The following is a 12,187-nucleotide window of genomic DNA, read 5'->3' as shown; positions in this document are numbered from 1 at the left end:
CAATGTGTTCATTAATAAGAGCAATCAATCTAAATCACAGAAACCTAAATGCACAGGACCATAGGGGTTCAATCTCAATCCAACTTTCATATATTAATTATCAGTGAAATAATTCGATGCATTTTAATATAAAATGGTGTCTTGATTAGCTCTATTTATCTTCCCAGGTAATAGTCATATTATTTTAGTGAGTCTGTTAAGACGACTGCAGGCTGAAGGGTTAACCGTAGGCCGTGTTAGACAACCAGCTGAAGTCCTCCGCTTTGTCCCTGGAGTACTAGCGACAGACGAACACTACGCTTTCTATCTGGAACCTTTGTATCATTCTTATATTCATGACGGCATTTCACAAGAAACAGGCAAGGTTTTCAAAAAGGGCTCACGACCATTACAGCCTTTTGGAAACAGAACCAGCGAGCCCTTCCCAATCTCACTTGGCCCCGCGGTAGATGAGCTCGGCCATGCCATCTCTGATGCCGCTGATGTACTCGAGCATGGCGCGGTGCACCCGGTGCTCGTACAGGCCCGAGCGGCGGATGTGCCGCAGGAAGTTCGGCGCCCCGGGGAAAATGACGTTGTCGGCGAGGATGACGGAGCCCTCGCCGAGGAGCCCGCTACCCTCCAGCATCTGCAGGTCGGGCAGGTAGCACCGTTTCCAGTGGTCCATGAAGACGAAGTCGAGACGCTCGACGCCGTAGTTCTCGCGCAGGCACGGGATCACCTCGTCCGAGGGGCGCACGATCAGCTCCACCTGTGGGTGGTAGGAGGGAGAGCACGCCATGAGCCGGCGAGTGGAGGGCGGAGGTCATGACCTGAAGGAGCTCAAACATCTTTAAAAAAAAAAAGAAAAAAAAAAAGCATTTGTAGTAATAGCACACTAACTCTAGTTTAAAATATGTGCAGCATCTTGTTCAGTTACATAGTTTCATAAGGTCACTTAAGGACATGCAATTTTTTTTTTCGTTCTAAAAATAACAAAGACAAACCGCTTTGGGTAGTATACAATTAAAGTTATGTACAATCCATTTTAACACATAAAACAACAAATAGGGAGTTTAATCTTTACTTCAGAAAGGAAAATCGTATCAGATCTGAAAATATGCATACCGTTATATCCCTACTTCTGAGACCAGGTGCCGAGTGACTCACCGTGTCGTCGTCGAACCCTGCCAAGCGCACGATCTTCTCAGCCACCTCCGCGTTTCGCTGATCCATCTCCACGGAGTAGAGGCGCGCTCCGAGCGGCAGGGATCGGGCGATGCGCACGGCGCTGTAGCCGCAGTGCGTGCCCAGCTCCAGCACCGTCAGAGGCTGGTGCTCCTTCAGCAGCCGGTCCAGGATCATCCCTGAAGCGCACAGGTGAGACCAACTACGGGCACTGCTCACCACGCTCAATATCTGCGCCCCGACTTCCTCCCCAGCATGAGTGTAACATGTGCAATTCAAAGTGGTGTAGTTGAAGCTCAGGGATTAAACATCTCGACAGGATTTTGTCCCATCCATTTGGATTTGATCTCAAGACAGCGGGTAAAAGTAATTAATGAAACAACGGTGGTGACGCCAAAATCGTGCCAGGACTTTAACTTCTTGAACTTTTAAGCGTGTGGCAGACATTATTCATGTTATTAGCACTAATCGTTAAACTTGTTCATTATGTAAAAAAATGAGCCGTTGAAAAGTGCAGGACTGGTTAACAGTGCCACCTACTGGCAAATGGCCAAGCCTACATTTTAACAGAAATAAACGATTAAAATGATTCCGTGTTCATCTGTGCAGCTGGATTTATTTTAACAATGTAAGCGTTATTTCACCATTTTTGTGTGGGTTTCGGTTGGGTTACCTATTTACTTTCTTTTTTTGTTTGTTTTTTGTTTTTGTTTCAAAATTCCTAGTACCTACATGTCGACCTAAGATTCCTCACGTTTCATGTGTTAATATTGTTATAGAGAGAATGACCAACTACCTGGCACTACACACGTGTGTGTTCTTACCTTTTTTCGGACCTATGTGGCTAATAAACTCCACTTTGGTGCACCAGTCGTCAAAGGTGTCGAGGATACTGTCAGGGTCGCCCGGAATGGCATGCGTCAAGACGTACTGGTACACTCGCTCCTCTCTGCTGATGCCCGTTACGAGGTCCTGCACCCAGCGCAACAGCACGGCCCGGTAGAACAGTACGAAGTAATACCGGTACCGGATGAGCAGCGTGAGCAGGAGGGGCAGGAAGGCCAGACCGATGGCTGCCGAGACCATGGCTATGGGTCCACAAAGTCATGGGCATGATTCACTATCCTCAACCACATCGCAGAAGCACTCTCACATGCTGGTGGCTGATCAGGACTACTTGAATAGGGCTTTTAGTCTGTCTAAATGTGTTAAATATTTTCACACAACTTCAGGAAATCATGTTTATTCAATGTAAGTGAAAGACACATAGCATAAACTCTGACACATGGAGGGGCTGAAAATTGGCCGACACTCAGCAACAGGCTGTGCGACATTAGGCTTAGGGGGAAGGCAAAGTATGGAAAACGCCTCAGTGAATAAACGGCTGGGTGCTGTCATACAGTCAGTGGTGACAGGATGGATGCTGTGAGACACTTTGATATCTGATGGTTTGTTTTGTTATGAACAGACTTAGACTTTTTGTTTCATCAAAATGTCTGTGCACACACAAGTGAAAGAAATCACCTACAAGACAATACACGAGACTACAAAGTTTAAAAATGCCATCTTTGTTTACATTTTTGTACTTTGGTGTTCTCATGAGTCTTTCTCATGTTAAGCCTTTAATCCACGAGTCCTTCCAGAGTATTCTCCTGAACCAGAGTAACCAGAGACTGTAATACCAAAAACCAATGGAGTCATAGAGACTGTACTCAGGTCAGTCACTGAACATGCAGAAGGTAAATAGTATTAATAGTATGACTTATTACCTACTGAGTAACATTTAAAATATACTGAGATCAGTACGCTATACAACACTCAGTGAAAGCAGTCTGCATTGAAACATGTAAGAACTGTCCTCAGTTCTATTCTATTCTATTCTCAGTCACTTAACACTCACTATGGAAACTGACACCTGTAACAATAATTTGCCAATCCCAGATAAGAGCCAGATAATAGCTGTCTTCTGAGAAAAAACAAAACAAACCCCCCCCCCCCCAAATAAAACCACACTATAGTATGTTAGAACTGTACTTAGGTCAGTTGTGATGTAAACGACACTGATGTACACAACATTTCAACATCCATCCCACTGTCCATAAAATACCTGAAATAGCCTGCCTCACCTGTGAACGTTCTTCCACTTGAAAGATGACAAGAAGGGATGGTTTAAAGGATGATGTAGAAAAATGGAAAGGATACAGATAAGACCTGAACAAGTGGACTTTCTTTGTGTGTGTGTGTGTGTGTGTGTGTGTGTGTGTGTGTGTGAGTGTGTGTATGTGTGTGTGTGTGTGTGTGTGTGTAGGAAGAGAGAAAAGTGTGGGCAGAGGGAGACTAGTCATGTCCCAGCCAATCAGGTTCATGCTCTGAATTATTGATCGGTACTCTTCTTACACAGAGTGCAGTGTGAGAACGGACCCTTGCAACATGAGGCTCACCCAAACGTGCCTTCACATTTACCTCCACTTCACTCCTGTACTTGGCTCCTTTTCATATTGTGTCCACCTGCATTCCAACCTATACTGAAGTGAGAACAGACATACCTTTAGCTGCGAAGGGTGGAGTTTTGCATTTGAACATCGCTCACCGCAGCAGGTGTGAGATGAATCGGATTCAGTTACTTTTGCTTCTCTCTTATCTTTGTTTTGTTTTGTTTTTTTTGTTTATAACTTTGTTTTCTTGTGTTCTCTCTTTCACACCATGTATTCATGACATGTAATATGTAAAATATGTGCAAGACATGTAAAATGAACTATATCCATTAATACATTAAAGCGTGCCTTCCTCTGTAAAAATATAAACACTCATCTAATGTAACCTTTAAACTTAAATTTTTTAGATACTTTGAAATATTTAAAGAGATGTGATTCGGATGTTCAGTACTAGCTGAAAACAATGTTTCATCACAACCATGACAATTTACATAAATTATTTCCTGTACGATGTCTTTTAAAAAATTACATTTCTAATACAATACATATAAGAATAGTTATCGTATATTCTTAGAGTATACATGTACTGAGTTTCTAATAAAACTAACTAGATTTTTATCTTATTTCTTAAATCTTAACGAGTCATGATGTTGCCTAATTCCCAAATTATTAGATTATTAAACATGTTATTACAGTATTAGACATATTTTACACCAGCATATATTTATTCTAGGAGCTTATTTTCTTCACTGCGTTATATTGTATAAAACATTTTACCCAAAACAGCAAACTCTAACTTTTCTAGCTTTACTCAGCACTGACAGTAACTTCAGCACTGCTGTTTGGCCAGTCTCCTAATAAACCTCCTCAGATCTTTCTCGTTGCGAGACCACTTCACAAGACTGGAGAGCACCATGCGGCCCTCCACCATACGTGCCAGAGCCAGCAAGGACCCGGCAAGCTGGCTTTCCAGTGCCTGACAGGAACAGTTTGCCGCGTCGGGCAGCCAGAGCTCCCTCTGCTGCGCATCAGCCTGCTGCTTTCGCTCTCCGCCCTTCCAGCGAAGCACTCGACTCCGTCCTTGAGACACCAGGCGCAGATCCGTCCCCTCCAGGGAAGAGGAGCCAATCTGAAGCCTGAAAGCTAAACGGGGAGGAACATAGCAATCAGAGAAGGAAAAAAGGTAGCGGGAGCTGGTTTATTACCTACAACAAGGGTGTGAGGATTGTTTGTTTTTTGTTTTTTTGAAAAGTCACGGCTGTTCCACCTACAGCGCCACACATCTCATTCATTCGCACATAGATCGGGAGTGGATTCTGAGTCAACTTCCATGATGTCCAAGACACCGCACCACCCGAACCCAGCAACTATTCGTCAAACACAAGTTACATATTTTTTTTCTAGGAAATCTAATATCCACCGAGGCAAGCGAATTTACTACTGTCAATCAGCTTCCTTCCCCTCATTTCTTCAGCGATGTTGTAACCAACCTAAACTCATTGATAGGCTGGGATTAAAACAAGGCATGGTTTAATGAATGAATTTGTCTTTTTTTTTCCAATCGTAATGCCCACCTTTTCATCCGAACCAATTGAGGTCAAGCATTAAAACGAGTCTCAGGTCACGGAAATCACTCACCAAACTGACTGCTGCAGAAGTTCTTCTGGATGTCGCTCTCTGCCTCTGATGCCGTGCTGCAGGCGTCGCATAACACCGTACCTGTAAATTACCCACGAGAACCTTTATAGAAAGTCACACTGCGCAAAAGTGACTTTGTGTGGTCCTTTGTATTTGTGTTAAGGTACGTTTACTAAAAGCTACCCATATGACCAAGTCAAATTTTGCAATACATTTACACTTTAAATATTTGATAAAGATCAGTTAATATGCAACAAAGAAACAACCCTGCGTTACATCAGTCGGCATGCCATTAAAGAGCGGCATTTGGGCTGATTAAAAATCTATGATCAGAAGGAACCTTTGGACATTTCAGTAACATCCACAGGGCTAACATCTCCAGCTCCAGGGATGCAGAGTTGTGCTCCGAGTGGAAACCGGCTGCAGTTAAACGTATCTGGCCACGGGAACCCGAACGCGCTCATCACCGGCAGGCACCCGTCCCGCACGCGCTCGCAGAGGCTTCGGCATGGACGCACGGGTGCCGTGAGCTCTGGTAAACACACAGGGGCGAAGAGAGAGCAGAGAAACTTCCTGGTGTCGCCGTGGCATTGCTTGGTAACCAAGGGTATCCACGCGGCCGACTGCTGCTGCGCCTCCCTCGCGCTGTCATGTCCGAGGAGGTTCGGCAGCCTCATGTGCTCGTACCCAATACCATGACACAAGCTCATCGTGTTTGGCACGGGCTTGCAAACGGAGCGCACGGTGCCGAATTCAGTTGAGGTCACAAAGTCCGAGATGACCTTGGCCGCTAAATCGTCTAGCTTCACGTCATCCGCTTTGAGAACGACAAATTGCGAAAGCAGCAAGAGACCCATGAATGTATTTTCCATCCTAGGACGCATTAAGTCATAGCCGACAACGCGCGTCGTCTCGGACAGGATCTGCGCCGTGACTGCGCCTGGCTGTACTGGCGCAGACTTGCCTATCCAGACAGCACCTCTAATGAAAGGCCGCATCTGGCGTCGCCACATCCTGTGAAACGGGTCCTCACATCAAATGCATGTAATTCTGTCGACTTTATTGTGGGGCCATAAACTCCTCTATTATTACAGTTCGAAGGCGTCAGTGCGTTTGATGTCCTTTGTTTCCATTTCGAAGATCGCACTTAGCATGCTTATTAGTCTATTTTATAGTTCCTGGGGTTTTTTTTTGTTTGTTTGTTTGTTTTTTAGTTAATTGTGCTTTATGGATGTTTTTAGTTAATTTATCAGTGTTGGAATTCTTTTGTGCTATTTTCTAGACCTTTTGTGTCAGTTGGTAGGCTTAAACGTCTTTCTGCCTATAAGAAGACTTGCAAAAAAATCATTTTGAAAGTGATGCTAGACTGAACCTGAAAATACTGTTAGGGAATTTCACATGTTAAATGGCATGAATCAGCGTATCTCCTAATGTGTGATTTGGCTTTCTGTAATGCTTGCAATAAGAATAGCAGAAGTTTCTCTTTGGAATGTCACTGTATGTTTCATTCTTTGTAAGGCTCTAATTTTCTTGTCATTTAAAAAAAAATATTGAAGACGTACAGATCATTTCTGATCATCTTAATTATGATAATTTGTAATAATTCTAGTATTAATTTAGCCTGAGTTGGCAATAATTTACATATTAATATTGGTTAGGATAATAATTAAATACCATATTTGATCTCTGAATGATTATATGTGCATGTCATTGTAACTGGAACAGTATGAGGAGTGCAGTATTTATTTGCACTCTCATCTGTGACCAAAAAAAAAAAAAGAACTATTCAAATTGTTGTGGACCTTTTGGACTGTTAGTTTTAAGTACATTTAGGTCTCAGTACTGGGTCTTCTTGTTAGCTCTTTCAGTTCTGTGCTTGCGTTCTGCAATTGTACAATAAAGACAGTACTGCTCAGTTTCGCAAATAACTGTCCTGTTTTCTGCATATCAGGAGGAAAAGCCCAGTTAATCTTACTGCAACTTATTGTTCTAGAAAGTTCCATCTAGCAGGAAAAAGCAGCTGCAGAGTAATTTGCCACTTCAGTGTAATCTAACCTGCTGACATGTGATTCTTGCTCCAGCAGCTGTATTTAGCTTGCAATACTAACACTGGTTGGTTCTTTAATACTTTGTCAACAGCTCTCGTTTCAAATCATTCATCTTCTTTATGGACCTCTCCTTCATGACATATCTAATTCCATGTCTAATACTTGCAGAGTTGAGCTGGTTTAAGGTAGATGTGCACGCATCCTTCAGATCAACCTTCTGATTCAGAGTTAACTGGTATCTTTCGTGCATTCATTCATTTATCCATGTGTTTGTTTGTTTGTTTATTTATTTGGAACTCATGCTATTATTCTGGAATTTATCATGCAGAAATTGTCCTTAGTCCATCAGATCCTTTTCATTCCTTTCATTTCCAGCCATTAATTGTCAAGCACCTTTGGATCTCTGACAAACTCTAATGAAATCAATAGCCTGCAAGATCAAATGAAATGAGAAGTGGTCTGTCCAGTGAGGGGAGAGGGGGGATGTAAGCTTGTATGAGAATGAGGTTATGTGAGATTGGTTGCTTGAGCACACTGAGACCTAGATGTCGGATTTCAAGTAGTATTAGTAGAGCAGACTATGAAAAGTTACATTAAAGGTATGAAGTAATTTAAAGAATACAGAAGACTTGGAAAAAAGTCTTAAGCCTACAGTTGTTTTCACCCTTTTAAGCTGTAACCGTACCCAATATGAAAGCTACTGTAAGTCACTGACACCCAAGGGTGAGAATTCTAGCACTGGCCATAAGGAAGGAATCCCTTTTATATGGCAGTATCTTAAATAGGTTGTCTTGGGAGCTACGGAGATGTTGAAAGGGGCACTCTGTTTAATAACCATCAATGAACATCATAGCACATCCTCCAAAAGTAGGCACTTTAAAATGAAACCACTATGTAAAAGATCTATAACACTTAGAAAGAATTTCTCAGAACACGACCAAGCTTGCGCTAGTCTGTTACACGTCCGTCACGTTCACCACGCGACCCCCAGTGGCCGCAGGGGTCTGTCCAGTGCTGATGTGCCGCACCACTGTCGGATGGTCGGGTGAAAGGCGTTCGGGTGTGTCTCAATGTGTGATACAACAAAGTCCATGAGTGTGCTCCACCTGTCTGCTGGAGTCATCCACTGACGCCAAAGAGAAGACCCTTTGCTATGGAGACAGGGCTTGGCGCCATGGCAACAGCTGAGGCATGCTCGTTTAGGCTTAGGAAAATTCTCTGCTGATGACTTGCAAAGTGAAGGATCATATAGTTTGTGACAGTTACATTTACAAAGAGGAGACCTTTAGAACTAATCTCTTTGTCATCTAGCTTACAAACCTTAACGATGAGGGAAGTCTAACTCCTTGAGTTCCAGTGTGGAATTTCGCTACATCCAGTGATCATTGTGAATAAATCATGTCTAACAAAAGTAGCCTAAATATGATTCTTTTTGCCAGTTCACTTCTATTCTATTGATCACTTCCATTATTCCATTATTCTTTTGTTCCAGTTCTTCCCTGGTAGAAGGGACTTTTGCCACAGTTGATTACTGTTAGGGAAAAGCATCTGCCAGTGCTTCCTGCCAGCGTGTACATGTCAGCAGGATCACTACTGCAGCCAGGACATGCCGGGAAAGGGCTTAGCTCCATTGGTATGTGCTATGCATGTTAATTACCCAGCACAGAAAGAGACACTAAAGCTATGCTTTTTAAAATGCTGGAGGTGAGTGTGTGATTGTGTGATTTGTTCTCTCTTAAAATACCTTGTGTGTGTGTGTGTGTATGTGTGTGTGTGTGTGTGTGTGTGTGTGTGTGTGTGTGTGTGTGTATGTGTGTGTGTGTGTGTGTGTGTGTGTGTGTGTGTATGTGTGTGTGTGTGTGTGTGTGTGTGTGTGTGTGTGTGTGTGTGCGTGCGTGTCTGTGTATGTGTGATACGCATGCTCTTAAAACAAGCATTCACCTTACAGGGTCATAGACTAAAGACACTGAGGTGCTGGAAATGCATCTTCCAAAGCAATCTCTCTCTCTCTCTCTCTCTCTCTCTTCCAAGTGTGGAAGTAAGACTAAAGGTGTCCTTCCCTTTTTAAGTTGTAATCAGGAGCTGGTGCGCCTATCAAGTCAGTTTCTTTATTACTGTGTATATCAGGGCTCCTGACCACCAACAACAACAACACCACCACCACTAAAGACCCCTCTTACTAAAGTGTGTGTTTGTTTTGTTCTATTTTTGAGCTAGTCCTGGCTCTTCTTCAGTAATTGCTAATTGGGGCTTAAGAGAGGAATCCAGCAAAGTCTATTTCTAGTGCTTATGTAGGTTAGCCGTGTGAAGAGCCTTGTGAGGAGCTGCATGAGAGAGAGAGAGAGAGAGAGAGAGAGAGAGAGAGAGAGAGAGAGAGAGAGAGAGTGTTTCTGGAACATTCTATCCTGACTAGTTTGCTCTACAATCATTTCCCAAAACATCATTATTTGAATCAGTGCAATTTTAGAAAATCAGTCACAGAAGTAATAAGAGAACCTGTGCTGTTAATATAAACATGATGTCCTTGAGCCTGTTTTTTAAACACTTTTTCTAAGGACTTTTTCCTTTCTTAATGATTTTTCTTTCTTTCAGCTTCCAAATGAACAGTTTGTCACTCTGGTCTATTGCAGTAGAACTATCCAGGTATATGATAAGACACATGAAATCCAAATCCTAGACTGACACTTATCTGTCTCCTTAAATTCACCTGTGTTTCTATATGTTACTATATGTGCTGCTATTTGTGTTTCTGTGTGTTTCTATATGTGCTACTATATGTGTTACTGTATAAATTACTATATGTGTTACTCACAGTGGGTGCAAGATGCTCATGCACCCAACATGCATGAGCATGTTTTCAGGCTCAGCTCAAAACTGCACTCAGGGAAGCATATTGGGAATTTTTTTGACTTTGTAATATTTTAATACCTGTTGAAATGTTTTTAAATGGTGCCACTGTATTCTTTTCTTGAGCGCTGCACTCGATGAATTCCAACCATGCATTTCTACACTTACTGGCTGCATTATGAGGAACACTAGACTCACTACTATCAGAACATCCTCAGTTCTTTATGGCATGGATCCATGTGGTGAAAGTAACATTCCTTTGAGATTCTGGTCCATGTCAACACGATCACATTATGTAATTGCATCAGATCTGCCAGCCGTGAATCTCTGTCTCCGTACCATGTCTAGAAGGTGTCCTGCTGGATTCAGATCTGCTGACTGCAGAGGTCACTGATGTACGCGGAACTCATTGTCATGGCCATGGAAACGGTTTGCGATGACTTAGCTAGGCTTTATCTCATGGCACATTGTCATGCCTTGTGTAGCCATTTTAAGGGTGAATCGTGGCCATAAAAGTATGTGGTATTCAAACGATGCTTGATGGCAACTTGGGGCCCAGAGTGTGTTAAGAAAATATTCCCCACATCATCACCATTACACCAGAGACAGTAGGATCTGTTAACACAAGGCAGGTTGGGTCCATGGATTCGTGAGGTTTATGCCAAATTCTGACCTAATCTGCAAATTACAATAGAAATCTCAGATGAGACAGTGTTTTTCCAAACTTTTTCCAGTTTTAGTGAGCCAGTGAAGTCTCAGATTCCTGGGCTTGGAGCCCACCCATCTCAAACTTTCGATGTGTTGCCCAATTTGAGATGCTTCGTTGTCCTACCATGGTGGTAAGCAGTGGTTGTTATATTAACCATAGCCTTCCTGTCAGGTCAAACCGATCTGGCCATTCTCGGCCTGTAGAACTGAAGCCCATGAAGGTTTTGGTTTTTCACAGCATTCTGGGTAAATTCTGGAGACTGGAGAAAACTCCAGGAGGCCAAAACTTTTTTTTTGCATAAACATTAACTGAAGCTCTTGACCTGTGTCCACGTGATTTTATGCATTTGCGCTGCTGCTCAAATGAGCAGATGCAAAGGTGTTCCTAAAAAAGTTGCTAATGAGTACAAATATTTGATTACACATAAAGCTGAATGCTTCACTGAGCCATGGCATAAGATACATTCTATGTGAAAATCAAACAGCACTGGAACTGAGAAAAAAGGATAAAATCATACAGAGCTCCATTTGAGTTAGAAGCAGACACTACTGCAACAACAGTGAAGCTGTGTCAGTGAGACACACATGTCTCCTTGACATTAACCTTGGTTTCTCCAGGATCATTGCAGTATCTGGATCAGATGGATGAGGAATGTAGATGTTGTTTGGAATCACACACACTACAGTCTTGGTCTGAGTATGCACGAGTCAGCTAGGGTTTACTAAGCTATCAAATCTGATCTCCTGAAAACAATAAACTGTGCTATGCTGCAGTCAGATACTCCTACATTCAACTATATAATCAGCAAAGAACAGCTGTTTATCTGAGAGATGCCTGGTATTTTCACTGGTTCTCTCTCTCTATCTCTCTCTCTCTCTCTCTCTCTCTCTCTCTCTCTCACACACACACACACACACACACACACACACACACACACACACACACTCATATTGTTACAAATGTGCCTTATGGGACCCATTAAGACCACTATTGTCCCCATAGAGTCACTTCATCAAATTTGTCTGCCACAGCTATTCCAATGTATGTATATGTAAGTTATATAAAGTGCAAGCCTTTGAACTAAAGCTATGCTAGGCATGAGTCAGTTCCATAAGGTAATTTATGTCATGCGGAAGAAGTGCAGACAATGCTCCGAATGACACACGTCTTCTATATCTGTGGGTAGGCTCAGACTGATCCCAGAACAATAGAAGACTTGGTAAAAAATAACACAGATATCTCCAGAAAACCTTCAGCATTTGTCCAGAACAGATCTGTGCAATATTTCACAATCAGGGGTTCAGCTGATCTCTGACCCCAACCCACCCCCACTCAAAAACAAT

General features: G+C 42.6%; 2 protein-coding genes across 2 annotated transcripts; both read right to left on the bottom strand.

Annotated features, from left to right (window-relative positions):
- Positions 1-353: 353 nt before the first annotated feature.
- tomt (transmembrane O-methyltransferase) lies at positions 354-2,263 on the bottom strand. The gene is made up of 3 exons (XM_027016807.3): positions 1,992-2,263; positions 1,150-1,346; positions 354-751 (listed from the first exon to the last, which is right to left on the bottom strand). The coding sequence occupies exons 1-3, from the start codon at positions 2,251-2,253 to the stop codon at positions 431-433; spliced, it is 780 nt and encodes a 259-aa protein (XP_026872608.2). The 5' UTR covers positions 2,254-2,263; the 3' UTR covers positions 354-430.
- Positions 2,264-2,394: 131 nt separating this feature from the next.
- sfrp2l (secreted frizzled-related protein 2 like) lies at positions 2,395-6,284 on the bottom strand. Its single transcript, XM_027016808.3, has 3 exons — positions 5,581-6,284; positions 5,241-5,321; positions 2,395-4,745 (listed from the first exon to the last, which is right to left on the bottom strand). Exons 1-3 carry the CDS (start codon positions 6,251-6,253, stop codon positions 4,432-4,434), a joined length of 1,068 nt encoding a protein of 355 aa, XP_026872609.2. The 5' UTR covers positions 6,254-6,284; the 3' UTR covers positions 2,395-4,431.
- Between the last annotated feature and the right edge of the window lie 5,903 nt (positions 6,285-12,187).

This window comes from Electrophorus electricus, chromosome 17 (genome assembly GCF_041902795.1).
Source record: "Electrophorus electricus isolate QZ-2024a chromosome 17, ASM4190279v1, whole genome shotgun sequence".
Lineage (NCBI taxonomy): Eukaryota > Metazoa > Chordata > Actinopteri > Gymnotiformes > Gymnotidae > Electrophorus > Electrophorus electricus.
This window is presented reverse-complemented; position numbering and strand designations above follow the sequence as displayed.